The sequence below is a fragment of the Drosophila santomea genome, chromosome 3L (genome assembly GCF_016746245.2).
Source record: "Drosophila santomea strain STO CAGO 1482 chromosome 3L, Prin_Dsan_1.1, whole genome shotgun sequence".
Classification (NCBI taxonomy): Eukaryota; Metazoa; Arthropoda; class Insecta; order Diptera; family Drosophilidae; genus Drosophila; species Drosophila santomea.
In genome coordinates this window covers 11552504-11569351 of record NC_053018.2, presented here as the reverse complement: position 1 = coordinate 11569351, position 16848 = coordinate 11552504, and the positions used below count along the sequence as shown (strand labels likewise).

Here is a 16848-nt window from a genome sequence, read left to right as displayed (position 1 = left end):
AATTAATTCACACTCAATGTCTTAGTAAATAAAAATAAAATTTTTCCCCTCTAAAATGAAGCATATCACAGCTAATGAAAAATCTTTCCCATATTAATTAGTAGCCTAGTTTCCTATCCATACACAAACTCCGAATTTTCCATTCGCGCTGATTCAAAGCCTTAGTCATCGTGTTAGCCACAATGTCTGGGCCTATGAGTAATTTTCCGCTGGCAAAAATCGTGCCTTCAAGGGCCGACTCATTAAGTGCAGACCGGGAATTAACAGATGAATAAAAATAATAAAGAAATAAAGATAATGCATGAGAAAGATGACGCCAAGAGCTGAACTGGAAGCTAAATCGGACCGATTTAATGAAAACAATTTTCCAAATTTGGCAAAACTATTAACCACGCTACGTTAATTTCATTAGCAAGTCTGTCTTTCTTGTTTCGGTGACCGTATTTTAGCCACATACAACAAAAAGTACATATACATATATATGGCAGCCATTAAATGCGCTAATTAGTTGGTCAATTAGCGTATGCTTACTGGATTGTTTTTCGGCTCTTTGTATTGTTGGTCCAAAGAGGTTGGCTTTTTGGGTGGCTTCTTTGGAGGGCTAAAATAACAGTCACCATCGCATTTTGGACGCCAGCGGTTTGATCGCCCAACTGTCGCCACATTAATAAATCAGTTTAATTTAATTCAGTTGACAGCTTTAAGTCAATATGGTTGATAAATTGTTTTCTTTAATTTCGGTTTTTTTTTGGCTTTCCGTTTTGGTAACCTGCAGCTGTTGCCAAGAGGCAAATGAACAGCTCACCGTTCATTAACAGCATTTCATTTCATTTTTGTTAATTAGCTCACTTTGGGTCCATAATTCTTGTGCACACTGGACGGGTTTCCCAGGTTCGCGTTTTCAAAGGAAAATTAATCGAAAGCCCATTGTTTTAATAATTAATATGCGGCAAATGAAAATATTCTGTAGGTGCATTTAAATTACATTTATTACAGAGAACAGGAACATTTTTAAACGTTCAATTATATCGCTTTTATTTTTAAGATGCGGTTTTAGCTGCGATAAAGCTGTGAACAAAACTAAATATTCTCAGATTTTCTAATCTCGTCCAGGGCATCGCTCCAGGACATGAAGGAATCCTGATCATCCTGGCACTCACTAGCGACTCTCTCCGATTCAGCATTCTCGAATTCGGCCAGCTTCTGAAGACGAAGCTCCATACGGCGTTCCAATTCCTCTGTACTACTTGGTACCCTTTTAATGGGATTTTCCTTGCCGTAAAAGGACGACTCACTTTCCGGAAGGAAAGGTGACTTATTCGCCGAGACTGGCGAATCGATGGTACTGAGATCACTGACACTGGCCGAATAATGGGAAGAGCTTATATCGAATTGGCTGCATGAACGTGAAAAAGTGAAAAAGCCATCTCCAGCTCCCCTTTTTGGTGGTTCGGGCGGCAATTCACTTATTTTGGCCATGAGACAACGACCGCGGCACTTGAGCTTATCCATTTTCAGCAGACGAATGAGATCCCCACGTGAATCCATTTCCACGTAAGCGAATCCCTTGGGTCGCTTTCCCTTCTTGGGAATGGTTAGAGAACGGATCGAAAAACTTTGAAACACTTTCTGCAATTCGGATTCGGTGCACTCCATTGGCAAGTTGCTGACCATTGCCACAAATGGTGGATCCATGGGCACCTCCTCTTCCGGATCCGGTGTACTGACCTTCTTCTGTAGATCCGAATTCGATTTCTTGGGCCCATCGCCGTACAAGAAACGCTCTTCATTCTCCGCCTGGGAAGTTAGCACCTTTGTCACGCGCAACATGTCCTCCAATCCTTGCCCCGATTCGCTGCCGGAAATCGAGGACACGGAAGAGGAGCTGACTGGCGGCAGCTTGAAACAACGCGATGACTTGGACATCTTAGCCTTTAGTTTCCAAACAAAGAAAATATGTATTTTTGATAAATGAAAAACGAGTCTGTATTTTCCTTGAAAACTGGGAATGTTTTCTGCCACAAAAAGCAAAGCCCTTCTCGGCACAAAAACATTACATGTTTGCACATTAAATATGTACCCTATTTGAAGACAATTTAATTATATATAAAGCATTTTTAATTGTGCATATAGTTCTGAAACAAATCTAATTAAATTAACCGCCTAATAAGCCCTAAAAAAATGCAGAAAATGAAGTAATTATTAAGTATTTCTATTAAGCTCTTATTTATTTACCAAATAACAAAAGAAAAATATTGCTCACAACCTAATAAAGTCATGATCATTATCCGCTAAGCATGATGCTCTATACCTACACTATTCAGTTAATTCTTAAGCAATAGTTCACTTCTTCAGTCCTCACATCTTTTTTCGTATTCTATAAATGCATTATGATTGTTGGTGGAGCAGCCAAGCAGCTAGATTGAATATTCCCAGGCTGCGGATCGCATTCAGTGCAGCACCTGCTCCCCAGATACATTTGTACATATATCGAGCGTAGACCAGGCAAATGCCAAGGTTCGCGGATCCCAACTGACAACTATCGGAGTTGGCTGGAAAATATCAAAAGTTCAGCAAACAAGTGGCATGGAGTTGAGTTGTAGTCGGAGTTTGAGTTTCAGTTTGGCTAATGCACGGATTGTGTCGTTTTCTGTTTGCTGTTTGTTAGTTTGGTCGGTTTGGTTGGTTTGGTTTGGTTGATTTGGTTGGTTTGGTTGGTTTGTTGGGTTGGGCTGAAACGCGAGGATGGAAGGAGGTTTCCACATTAGGCAACTGGCAACGGGCTACACCCATATTCCGTGGAAAATTGGGTGCGTTAGCCAAACACAAACTAAGGTAAACTGATAAAAATCATGGCCTGCAGCATGAGTGCCAGTACGAGTGCCATGGGCTTTCGGGCCAACTAACCCAGCCAGAAACCAAGTGCGAGTGTTGGCCCTCGTAGTACGTGTCTGGGACCGGGTATTACCAACAGACGGCGGACAGACAGGCTGAAATATTAGGCCAATTATATTTCAAAAATTTACATGACGATGAAGTTGACGATGGCCGGGTCATCTATAATCCAAGCCATAGACAGGGTGCCACTTGAAAAAAATCCACAGTCAAAAACATGGTTAATCTCTACAGTTTCTAGCCTAGCAACTCTTTAAGTAATCCCTTTGTTTCATTAACTACAGAATAAACTAATTTATAATTATGAATATTTTATTTTATAGCAGTAGAAACTAATGCAAAATGAACCTGCTATTGCCTGTACATTTCTTTTTCAGTGCAAGTACAGTGTGTACACGAAGGAAGCGTCAAGTGGCCTCCGCCTTCACGTTTTTTCCCCACTATCTTGATGCTCTCACGTGGAACGTGCACGGGCATAAGTATAAGTACGGTGTCTGGAGAGCTGCTCGTATCTGGGCACTAGGATCACATTCAGCTACATGGAATTTTCTTTTCTTTGCGCTTAATTTCATAGGAACAGACTGAATGAAATGCGGCATAGGTGCAGCGAAGGTAATTAATTTCGAGGATTAGGCATTAGATTTTGGCGATATCAACGTGTCCCATAATTCTCATATCGAGGGGCCGGACGAACACGTTCGTAGACCCTATTTATCTACAAGCCATCTTAACTCTACGTCTTCTTTGTGGGTCACCAGAGGGCAAGACATCGAAATTAATAATTGAATGAGAGGCATGAGTGGGATGAGGTGTAAAAAACTGGGATTTGAGGTGCATGTTAAAGAGGGTTCAGTACCTGGAACGGAAAAAGAATGTCACTTAAATTATACATGTCATAATTTTAAACATAACTTAAATGGAAACATCACAATTACTAGCCTTCAAACTGAAATGTACAACAAATAAGTAATTACTTGTCGCCTTTTTTTAAGTGTTAATTAGCATCACTTTACATGAACGTCAAAAGCGTGATTCCCTTCAAACATCAAGTGAAAACAAAATCGTAATTTCTTGATTGTATTCGGTAATTGATGCCATTCACATAAACGGGAAATATTAAAACCAACAAACCGCTAATTATAATACCTAATCAGCGTTTTCTTTCACCTCTATTTATTTATGTTGAGGGCAACAAACTACCCCAAAAATGTACCTCCAAAATTCAGTCGATCCAAAAACCAAAAACCAAAGCCAAAGGCAAATCAAAATCCAAAACCAAAAACCAATGCAGAGCACAAAGCACAGCACACACGAAAAGTGTTCCACATGACAGCGTGAATAATTTGTCACCAATTGATGGAAAGCTGAAGAAGAGGGCGGTACCGAAATGAAAACCGTCATCAGGTAAATGCAATTAGCCCCCTACTCGCATTTTGATTGATGTATTTCGAATGAGCTGCGCCAGGAAAATTAATTAGCTTTAAATTATGTAGGTAGCCCAGAAAATGGAGTATCGAAACTGGTTGGTGGCCAGGGCACGGTCACACCCAAAATCATTGCCGGGCTCTATTCTGAGCTTCAAATAAGCTCGAGCACCTTATTAATTAATCAATTGGCTTCGGCAAATTGCCTGGATTGGAGCAATTATCATTATTTGATTAAATGCAGCTTATGGTGAGCTGGAGAATGTTCATTAAGGGGTTCAACAATGTGGATAACTAATTGTTTATTTACCCCTTTCTACTTGCTATCTCATCTTAAAAGCTGGCTATGTCTATCTAATCGATATTATGTTATGCAAATCAAAAAGTAAAGTGTCTTTTTAGATTGCAGTGATATTATTCCGCTGAATAATATACCCCTAAATTTGGAGATATTAAGCCCATTGAAGTAGAAATAAAATGATTTTAAGAATCTGTCATTGGTAATTTATTTTCCAAGATGAAGACTCTTTTCAAAAAGTTTGAATGAGGGCAATTCCTTTGCTTCGGACAGACCAACCATCCCATGGCATTACCTCGACTTCCAACCCCCCATTTTATAATCTTTATGACTATCTCATTTGTGCCGAAATCATTGCATAGATGATTTCCCCCCGCGCATCGAAATCCGAGGGAATTCAGAAGTCGCTCCACCGAGCTGCGCCCAAAATTGACAAATGCACGGGCTGAGCAGGCCTGAAATGTGAAAATTTATCAATCGGAGGGTATTTTCACGACTTTTCCGGTGCGCAGTGAAGCGAGCACCGGGAAATAATATGACTTTAGCCACGGTTATCAATAACCAGGCATCGATATCTTATGAAAATTGATACGCCACACACACACAGCGGGGAGGAAAATAAAAATAAATAATAATGGCCATTATTACAGTTTATCCCATGGCGAATAGTTTCGCCCACTCGCCCCGTTTTGGACAGCAAGGAATCGAGGAATCGAGGAATCGAGTCCTTTTGCCGATGCCGATACCGATGCCACTCATAAGCGAACTAATCCGTCAAAATTTATTGCCCAGCACCGAGGGGAGCCACTGTCGCCTGCCAATTGATAACGTGCGTGTGAAATTTATCAAATAAATTGAGGCCATAAATGTCAAAGCTGTGCATGATTCATGCACAGACAATCGCTGCTAGCCAGGGAATCCCACTTATTAGCCAGCTTCCCATCCATCCATTCGAGTCGAGGAGTTTTTTGGGGTCCAGTCAGAAGTCAATCCCACATTGGATTAGCTGACAAATTTTGGTAATTTCTTGTGACTCTCATGAGCTTATTAAACACCCATCAAGTGGTAAGCTGCGAACTGCGTTCAGAATTTTAATTAATTTGTTATATTTTCTGGCAAATATTTATGGTTTAAGTTAATTGCTATAAAATAACATATGAGGTTTTTTCATCAGTTTATTGGTTAATTTATGTTTGAAAGCAACTATTTGTATTCGATTTAAAACCACAAATTTGCATAAATTTCGCTTTAATCATTTCTTTTGCAGCCAGTCAAGGGGTCAGTCATTAAATCTGTGCCTTTGCACATTTATTAAAAACCCATCAAACGTTAAGCCCCCAAATTACGATTTGCATTCGACATTCAGCTGGCGAAATTTCACCCACTTCCTTTCCCACCTCCGAGCCCCAAGCTCCAAGCCCCAAGCTCCATCCCAATCCCATTTCCATTTCCATGCCGATTTCCATAGCAATTCCCACTCCCACTATTACGCGGCGTAATCAGAAAGCGTAGAGAACCGGAGTTTGGATCTGGGTTTTGGGTTTTGGGTTTGGGATTCGGATTGGGCTTGGGCTTGGGTTGAAGCTCCAGTTGGAGTTCGAGTTTCGAATTTCGAGTTCCAGTTCAGTTCAGTTCCGCGTGGCCATCATTATTCAGAATTTAGTTTACTTTTTGCAGCTCCGCCGTTTGTCTGTCTGACTCCGACTCTGATTGCATATGAAAGAGGTGAATGCTTTTTCACGCTATTATTAAATTTGGTTATTTCGCTGGGATTTGGCGCGGGCGAGGTGAAGGCCCTGCGTTTCGCGTAATGACAATGCATGATGGCACGCCCTGATGGAATACCAATTGGACGCGGCCAGCACTGCGAGAAAATGCTAGCTACCTACCACGCAGTGTCTTTATACAATGGGGTAATCAAATGTAGGTAGTAGTTGTGGTAGCAGCTTTAGGAAGTAGCAGTAGTATTTACGTTTATAGTAGCGGATGGCATTTATAATATAGTAATTATCCTTTTTATATACATCCCTCATAAAGCTACCAACATATCCCACCTTTATCTCCAGAGCTACTCGCATAACATACGTATAAGTATATAATTTATAATTCCAGTCCCAACAAAACTACAACGATGGCACAAGAAATCGCCACAAATCGCAGAGCAAACACAGGCAATCGCTGTAAACTAAAAACCGCTTCCAACTTTGACATAATAAATAGCCGGGTAGAGTGAGAGGGGGGTGAAGTGTGTGGGAGGATTGGGGGTTTGGGGCTCTTAATAAAAGTCAATTGGCAAACCCACAATCCACCCCCACTATGTTTTTCCGGATTTGTCCTTGCCGGACAGCCATTTGAAATTTTAATAAAAAGTCCTTTTATCGCACTTAGAAGGCCATTTAGTAAGCTAAATTATACCCTGGTATTATCCGGACCAGGATCCGCCCCTCCCGCTCCACCCGCTCCACCCGCTCCACCCGCCGCTACCAGAGAATCTTAAACCCAATCCCCAATCCCAATCGCAATGCCGAAAACCCGAAATCGTAGTCAAATTGGCCATGTTAAACCGCACAGCAGTTTGGCCCTTGTTGTTGTTGACCCGACTTATCTCTTTTTGGCCAAAACGAAACGAAACGAAACGAAATGGAGCCGCACCGGCAACGTAAACTTGCCGCAAATTGGCCAACTTGCCGCTGCTGTTGTTGCCGCTCCTGCTGCATAAGTCCAATTTATTTTTGGCTTTTTACTTCAAAGCGAAGACAAAAAGGCAGCAAAACCCAATCGAATTAAGCTTAAATCTACATAAGCTTTTTCTCTCTGTGTGCCGGTAGATGTGCGGCCCAGTAGTTGGGGATCAACGGTGGTGCAAGTTCGCCAAAAACTCACTGTTCTAAGGGAACTTTCTTATAGATAAATAAATAAATAAATATGGGTAGATATAGGTAGTAAATAAATGTTATCATAAGTATTTTGATGTTTAATAAATAAGCATTGAGTCTGTAATATACATACAAATATGAATTAGCCACCATAAATTACCACCAAATCGTATTTTTTTGTATGAAAAAAGTACAAAATATAGTTGATGGATACATTTAACCCACTGTGCCCCAAGTTGCCTGATTGTTCCTCTGCCTTTCGGTCCATTTGGTTGCTCTGGTTGCTGTTGTTGCTTTTGTTGCTGGGGAATGAATTACATTTCTCTTTGCATTTTGGCTTGTTGTTGCTATTGCTGCTGCTGCTGTCGGTCGGTTGGTCGTTTCCATTTTTATTTCGGTTTTCCTCTTTTTTTTTTTCTAAATGCTAATTTATGGGCATGTGTTGCCATTTGGTTGCCGTTGGGTAATTTTAGTGCCCACCAAAACACAGAACACACAAAACACACAGCACACACAGCAACATCGCCACAGAAACAGAAACAGAACAGAAGCAGAACACACACAGAAACACAAACCGAAACAGGAAATGCAGCAAGCGAAATAAAAAGTGAAGTAAATTGCATATTTATGAATCTGTCAATTGTTTATACTTTTATGCATTCGCCATTCGGCATTTGGGGCTATTGTTGCTGTTGTTGCTGTTGCTTTCACAGAATTTCCCAACTTATTATTTGCGCGCTTGTTCGCTGATTGTTGCTGTTGTGTTCTTGTGTTTTTGTGTTTCTGTGCTGCTCCAATTGCACAGCAACAATATTTATAACTTTTTCTGATCGGAACATTTTCAATTTCAGTTAACTTTGTTTTGTTTGATGTCAATCTTATTTTGCAAAAATTTAAATGAATTTCGGGTGCTAGTAAATGAGTTCTAAAAAAGTAGTGTCAAAAGTGCAGATTAAAACATTAACAATTGTATACAATATGTGCAGAAAATATGTCAAAAATATTATAAAAAATTTGATATTGTTTAATATTTAATGGAACTGCAAAATCACTAGTTTCTTTTAAATAAGTGGGTAATATTTAAAGAGATAATAGCAGTTAGCAATCAAACAGGATTGGTAGCTTTACTTTTTTTTCCGGTGTGCTTGGGCTGCAGCCACGCCCCTATGTTACTTTTACGCCCCCCATAACATATGATTCCATTACCATTTACGTATTCACATTCGAGTTCGTTCTGCTTGTCGGTTGTGTTGCTGTCGTTCTTGCATGAATTGCAACTGCAATTGCAACTGCCCCGCCCCCTGACTGACCCCTTGCCCCCCTCCAGCCGTCATCCTCAAGCACCACCCCCTGCCGCCCCCTGCCCACACATCGCTGACCGGCCGGCAGACAAAACAAACGCATTATAACGAAATGTTGGCAAAAAAAAAAAAACTAAAAAACACAGGGAAAACAACGAAAACACGAAGAGGAAAACTTACACCTATTTCCTGTAGATGTCCGTTCATGCGTACACTGTGAGAAATTGTCGCTCCAAAATATTTCTCACAGCGGCATGCTTTAAAGCTTGATAATTTTAGGGTCAGCATAGAAGATTTCGTGGAAAGCCAAAGCCGAAAACAGATGTAGTGACTATCTGACATCATCTAGGTATTTTTTTTTAATGGAAGTTGAACAAGGTCTATTTGAAATTATCTAACACATTAAGGCCAAGATCTTACGAATCTGGCGAGAAAAGTTATGTTTACATAGTGGAATTACCTAATGGTTAAAATATGGAAATAATATTGGAGAGATAAAGAGATTCAACATTCCTTAAACATGATTCACAAAACTATATTCTTTTAAATTGTTTTTAAAAATACAGAAACTGTTACTAAGAAAATATCATAAAAATACGCCGAAGTGCTAGTTGCCTAATTGTAACATAATTATTCATTTCCTCTATTTTCATATGTTATGTTTAGAATGGTAAATTAATTTGTAAATACACCATTGGTGTTTCCTACTGCAAAACGCCTCGAGGGGCTTTTCTTCGGGTGCATGCAATAAACTTAAATCAATAAACAAAACAAAAGAAAACAACTTCCATTGTCTGTCCCCCCCCTGTTGCCCGTTGCCCTTTGCCGGTTCGTTTAGGTTCTGTTTCCCATTTGAAGTAAAGGCATTAAATAAGTCGAAAGGTATAAACACAAGCTGGCAAACAAATAAGGCCGAAACCGAAACCGCTCGAACCGAGACCGGAGTAAATGGTTTGGCATTGCTAAGGGAAATGGGAATGGGAATGGGAATCAGAATGGAAATGGAAATGGCAATGGATATGCCAGAGACACACGGCAGCAAAAACCGTCGAAATTCCTTCACAGAACATTTATTTTCGGCTGCCTTTCGTTACACACATTGATTTCTCAGTTCGAGTTTGAGTTTGAGTATGAGTTTCAGTTTGAGGCACTGGCCAAAACTGCCCCCCACACAAACAGACACACACACACACACACACTCCAGGGTACACGCGATGCAATAAAGTTGAAAAAGGTAAATTGCCGAGCATATTTTGTATCTTTCAGATACCACAACTGGCACCCGAAACTGCAGCGCCAGCAACTGAAACGCACTGAGCCAAGAAAAGAAACCAAAAATCAAGCGGCAGTAGGAAAACCAATATGAAGATGCCAACCTGAGTGGAAGGACGCGTTTCTTTAGCTCGTCCTGTCCTTAGTTTTTATATTTATGCACTTTTTTCCCCATGACAACTTTGGCACTCAAACAGCTGCTGCCGGGTAAATATTTTACCAACCGCCTGGGATATTCTGCCATCGGGGGTTTGGACAATTGGATAGGTAACAGATAATCTTCGGGGCCAATAAGATATCAAAGTTATGGTGGCCGACATGTACGGGTGCTTTTAGTTTTGACAACACAATTGCAGCAACTTTCTTTGAATCTGCTGATGCTTAGATTGGATAACATATGCCAAGAGTTTTTATTTCCCCTTTGCATGCAAGCTCTTTTTTAGAAATTTATATGCAGACCAAAATACTTTTACCCTAAAATTTATTTAGGATGAAAACAAGAGCTTGAAGCTTATCAAAAAAAACTGGTGTCAAAAGGATAAATATGCTCTGTTCCCTTCAAAATTTTAATTAGTGTCATCTGGTCACAAGATTGTATAAATAACTCTATTAGCAATTCATTAATTCGCGCAATAATACGAAAATTACTACACCTTTGCTGCACCACAGCGCGATAAAAAGAAAACCACAAAAATAATTAAATTAACTGGCAAGATAATTCCATTAAAAAGCCACCTGGAATGATCGCTCGGATCAGCCTGTGTTTACCATGTAACTTACATAATGTAACTGCTATTTTTAGCGGAAAAAACTCGTTTCCCCCTGGTGTTGGCCCTTATCTTAACGCTTCAGCACAGCCAGCAAAAAAGGAGTCCTGTTGCTGTAACGCTCCTTGACCACACATACACACTTGCACCTACATATACATATACATATATATATATGTATTTTAATATACATTTGTATAGGAGAAAATCCGCAATGCGGCAGCGAAACATTTGGTGGATAGAATAGAAACTCGCTGGCGGAGGCCAACGGCGGATAAAGTTGGAGGAACTGACTATCTACGACAGCAATTCATTGTGGATACTCATTAGCAGCAGGTAAACACATTTCTGGAACATTGCTTTTAATTAGTAAAACAGACGCCCGGTGTCACGGGTTCAACAAAGTAAACCAAACCAAACGGAAGGGCCCCAGTCCGTACGTCCGTCCGTTTGTCTGTCCGTTTGTCCGTCCGTTTGTCTGTCCGTTTGTCTGTCCGTTCGTCTGTCCGCTCTGCCAGCATGTTCGCCAGTCACCCGGTGCCTTTTTAATTGCAAGAACGTCAAAACATTTACCAAATTAACGCAATCCAAGCTCAACGAAATTTTTCGGGGCGAAAGAAAAACCGCCAAAAAACACGAAAACGAAAGAAAAACGCGAAAATAATCTACCCCCAACCCCTCGTTGTGCTGGCGGGGAAAAGCGAAAGAAACAATGCTAAATGTCCGTCAATAGATTGCAGTCAGTGTGCGAGGGGAGAATTTCCGACTCTTATCAGATAAACCTGCTCTAATTTGTGTACACTTAGTCAACTGAACGAGGACGAATGGGAAGTGGAAATGATAGTTGGCCAGCACTATATGGCATGGGATATACGAGTAGTACTCGTATAATGAGTCTCAGCTGGTGGACGGACCAGCGAGCATACCAAATCACCCCGGTCGAGGAAATGCTTTTTTCTCTTTTCATTTAATTTCACTTTGAGTCGCAAATCGTTTTTACTTTTTGTGTCAGTGTTATACCCTTGAGACATCTTGGGTAGAAGCGAAACGCTGTCAGTCGGGGGAACAACATAAAAACTAAGTTATTAATAACAAGTCATTTATTAAATATCCGATAAGTTAAATACAGTTTGTATTTTGTATGTTGTAAATAAAATTTTTCACTTTTTGCAAACTGCACCCAAGCATATTCATACCTAAATTTACTGCTTTACTGATAAATCAATCGGTAATTTGTCACTTAAAATCCAATCAATTAATGCCTAGTATTTCCTTCACTTTAAATATATATTAAGTTTCTTCAATACTGCACTATATACTCTTACTATACTTTTAAATTATTTATAGAAATATTATTTTACTATCCTAAGCTCTGCTTATTCCATACTTAAATAGCAGGGTACTTCTTAAGTTTCCTCTATAATCACGTCCCCTTTTTTTCTATTTCTTTTCGGCATTTGTGTTTTGTGTATCTGGGTGCGTTTTTTGTCGTCTTTTCCGCTCGTTCCTTACGCTTTTTTTTCGGCTCATGTAAAGTGTAATATATTTTTTCGGTACTTTGCAGCGGACAGATACATTTAAAGTCATTCAGTGCAGACATCCCGGGCACAAACAGCCAAACAGCTGAAGAGCTGAAGAGGGTAGATGTGGGCTGGGGGTTGGGGGTTCCGGACTGCGGAGGTTGAGGTTGCGGGGTCAGTGGATCGGGGAAGAGGGGAAGAGGGCAAGAGACAGGCAACGAATTAACTACAAACGACTACACATTAATGCCAACTTAACAACAGAAGCCGTCCAAGCGACAGGCCAGAAAATGTTGGCAAAGAAAGGGCAAGGTGTTCTGGAAAGAAAAAGGAACAGAATGGAACCGAATGGAAAGGAAGAGGCGATGGACGGCATAAAATACCAGAAGCTAACGACTACGAACGGATATACGAATACGACGAGTGCAAGCGACTGAGGCTGGAGTTGCTTCACAAGCCCAAACATAACAACACTGCGGGTGTGTGAGATCCGCAAGATACAGATACGAGCCATAAGATATGAGATACAAGATACGACCCTGGACATGGTCACGGGCACGGCTAAAATACAATATATTATGCGTGCGTTGGCTCTTTTTTTTTTGTTTTTCTGGTTTTTTTTTGTATTTTCCTGTGCTCTTTTCAGTTGGCAACACACAAATGGAGACACCCCAACCGCTGGCATTCTTCAAAATTAACATACCACGAAAAGTACACAAAACAAAAGAAGTGTTTGCCATGTTACTAGATGGGTGCATGGATGGATGGATGGATGGATGGATGGGTGGATGGATGGATGGTTGGTCGAATGGTAAATGTGGATGCATGCCCCGTTTGGAGAACAAGTTACTGGGCTCTGGACAGCTGACGGCCAGTGGATCCGATGACCGTGTCGGTGGTTTCCAGCATATGGTCGAGATTTGCACACTTAAGTGGGTCGTGGGTCATTGGGTGGTGAATGCTGGAATATTCACTCCTTTCACTGGCTCTCTTAATTCATTATTGACATATAATTGACTTGGTGTAGCTTACTTAATAAAGAAATCAGTTGTGCAACTATACCTAATTTAAATTATTTAATTCCCCAAGATATTTCTATAATGCTTACTTCATTCTCCTCAGCTTCCAACTTTTTCCATATTATGGGACAAAAAAATTATTTTAAAATTGCAAGCTTAGCCAACTTGAATGGTGTAATTTTCCTAGTCAAACTCAGGCAACACAGGCAAGACCCATATATTTGTTATGTCCCATTATATTCTATTAAATTTAATGGCAGGCAAGACAACTCAAGTTTAAAGCGTATCAATCTGGCTGATCTTAGTTGATGGCGAACTTTCTATTTTGTTCTTGGCAGAAACCATGGAAAAAGTCTACTTTCACGGCCCATTCACGTGGATCCAATTAAAGTGGCCACTCTGCCACACTGCCACTCTGGCACTCAGGCAGTTTTCCCAACAGCAAAGCCATCGATGGAGCGGAGTTTCTGTGCTGGCTGAACTGAACTGAACTGAACTGAACAAGAGGAAGCCACAGAATGCTTTGACAGCATCAAGGACGATGATGATGTGATTCCACCGGCTTGCTTCAATTATAGGAAATTGCGCAAATCCTTCAAACTTTCGCCCCCTCTCGCCGCAAGAACAAACCGATGGCAAAAGTTGGTCGCCAAATCTGCCCAAGTCGCTGGGGAGCGGAACTGCCGTCTTATTAGCGCTCTTCTCGACTTTCCTGTGACACTAATCCCGCTGCAAGTTCCCTGCACTTCAACTTCAAGTTGGCTGCACATAAGCCGGGGCTCATCCACCCAAAAAAAAAAAAAAAAATAAAGGCGAAACAACAAGTAAACAAAAGCAGCCAGCACATCAGCACACCAGCAAACTGGCAACCAAACGGGCTAACGTCGATGCCGATTGCGATTCGAGAATCGAGATTCGCGATTTGGGATTCGGGATTCGGGATTCGGGATTGTCATTGCCAATGCCATAGCCATTGCGGTGCGCATCTCTCCTCTGGAACAGATTAAATTCCAAATTGTTTTTCATGGGCCGACAGACAAGTCCGCTGTCCTGACATCGCCACATCCACCCTGGATTTTCGAGATCCTCTGCCCCCAGCCGCTGGCTAATTCCCGTATGCAATGAAAACAATTTGTATCCCTACGCTTTATATCCCTACCCTGTATAAGGGTGTGCACAAAGGAATACGGGTTACATTTTTGAATCAAAGTTCTGCAAAATATTGGGCATGGTATCTGCATTGAAATCTGCATTCAGTCACGCGTACATTTATATTAATTTAAGCGTATCAGTTTAACATATTCAAATCAGAGTAATTAATTTTACCATATAATTTGTTTGAATACTCCATAGTTTATAGTTCATATATATTCTTAATTTATTTCATATTGTATAATTATTCCTAATACTATTTTTACCTTATTACCAATGGGTATTCCGTGCTCCTAGTAATTGTTTCTAGATTACTGCTCTTTATGGCTGCATTTTTTATGCTTTTTCTGTGCCTGAACAAGAGCGTTGATTTTATCAAGCTTATTATATGGGTCGTGGTCGTGGTTGTGGCTGTGGCAGTATCATCAGGCTGGGGTGCAACCCTTTTCGGGTTCTTAAGCTGCTGCAACAACAATGACAAGGGCTTCTGCAGATGGGGATCGCTTTAAGGGATCGGGAGATCGGAGACAGGGATCGGGCAATAACCACATCCAGTGCAAAGCCATGCAGAGAAAGAAAGATCAAAGCTAAGCAACATCATTACATTGAGTATGTATTATATATATGATATACCATAATAAAGTACAACTAACTCCACTTTGTGCCCAGCAAATTGTCATCTTTGTCTTTTAGACAGTGCCCTAAATAAGTAATAAAGCAAGCTACAATTTCCCCCAGTGCACCCATCCTCGGCTGGGTCTCAGCTGGCATCCTGGCCCGCATGATTCGCTCACATCCACATAAACAACCAAGACCCTTTTCGCAGGCGCTGGTGCCCCAAGTGCAATGCAGCGCGAAATTCCACTCATTTTTTAACAAGTTCTCAACGCTTTTGTTGCACAACAATGCGAAGGTTGATTTTCAGTGCGGGGCGAAGTCGAAGAAGGGGGAAGGGGACTCCAGGGGACGTGGCACTTCATATCATAAACTTAAGTACCAGCAGCGACCGAGAAGACAGCGTCATCTTCTGCCCTCCGCGTCCCTCATCGCTGGTTGTACTTCTGTGCGTACTCCCCTACCTTCATCAAAGGTAACCCAAATAGTGTTGGCCATTAGGAACCATCTAAAAATTCCATTTAAACTTAAGCTACATAGAAATCTAGACATATTTACTAGATACTACATTGGGTAATTTGGTATGTACCATTTTAGTTTTTAGTTTCAAAAAAGGTGTTATATGTTACACATATAGTTAAGATATTTGAAAGTATAACATTTTATTCTAATATAAGAGGATGTAAATTGTATTAGTTACTGACTAGTTCTTACTTACTTTTCATATTTTGCAGAGAATATTCTTATATTTATGAATATATTAACTGGTTTCCCAGTGTTTTCTAGCTCGAAAGTAGCCAGTCAGCCAGCACTGATCCCGAGTAACCCAAGAGCCAGCACATTCTGTTTTCCAACGTCAGCGGCTACCGGAATGCCTGCCTGCTACCGCTTTTGATACTCGTTTTGGTTTTGGGCCCTGATGATGACATTGACAGTAGAGCCCCGACCTCAGAGACCCCTTTTGGCCCCTTTTTCCCCCTGAGTACCCACTGAGTACCATCTGAGTACCCCCACCAACCGGAATCAGCTGTTGCTCAAAGAACTATCTACTGGTAGAGGTGGAAGTGAAGGTAGAGGTAGCGGTAGAAGTACGGGTAGTCGGGCACTCAGAATGTTTTGGCACAATTAAAGCTGCTGGTCGCCTGTCTCACTCAGCTGACCTGACGTTGTCTTGTGTCGTCAGTGTCTCTGTCTCTATCTCTATCTCTTTTTCTGTCCGTGTCTCTATCTCTGTCGGTGTCACTGTGGTTGGCCGCTTGTTATTTATTCGCATTTACTTGGTTTTTCATCCAGCCGCACTCTGATCTCGGCAAGTGAAACTATACAGATCGAGGTGATAGTAAATTAAGTAGCTGATTGCAGGAATATGTCTTGAAGTACGCTCAAAGTTGCCTCAAAGAGACCGCCTCACAGCCTGCGGCACAAACAATGCTGCCTTTTATAAATGTATATAAATAGAGTGTCTACTTAAATTGAAGACATTCAATTTCATCAGCGCAATACTACGTAATATTCCACATTGAGTTGTAAACTAAAAAGCTTTTCTTGCACTAATTGATTCCTTAATAATTGCTTATTAAGGATATATGCATACGACCAGTAGATAGTTATGTTTTTGAGCTCATAAATATGGCTTTTCAACTACTATAGTCTTTGTTGATCCTCAGCTCTTTTGGACGAACAAGTTGAAGCCATTCTCCTGGGCTTTT

General features: G+C 40.9%; 1 protein-coding gene across 1 annotated transcript; it reads right to left on the bottom strand.

Moving 5' to 3' along the window:
- Window positions 1-971: 971 nt before the first annotated feature.
- LOC120447716 lies at window positions 972-3073 on the bottom strand. The gene is made up of 2 exons (XM_039629250.1): window positions 3027-3073; window positions 972-2035 (listed from the first exon to the last, which is right to left on the bottom strand). The coding sequence occupies exons 1-2, from the start codon at window positions 3071-3073 to the stop codon at window positions 1081-1083; spliced, it is 1002 nt and encodes a 333-aa protein (XP_039485184.1). The 3' UTR covers window positions 972-1080.
- Between the last annotated feature and the right edge of the window lie 13775 nt (window positions 3074-16848).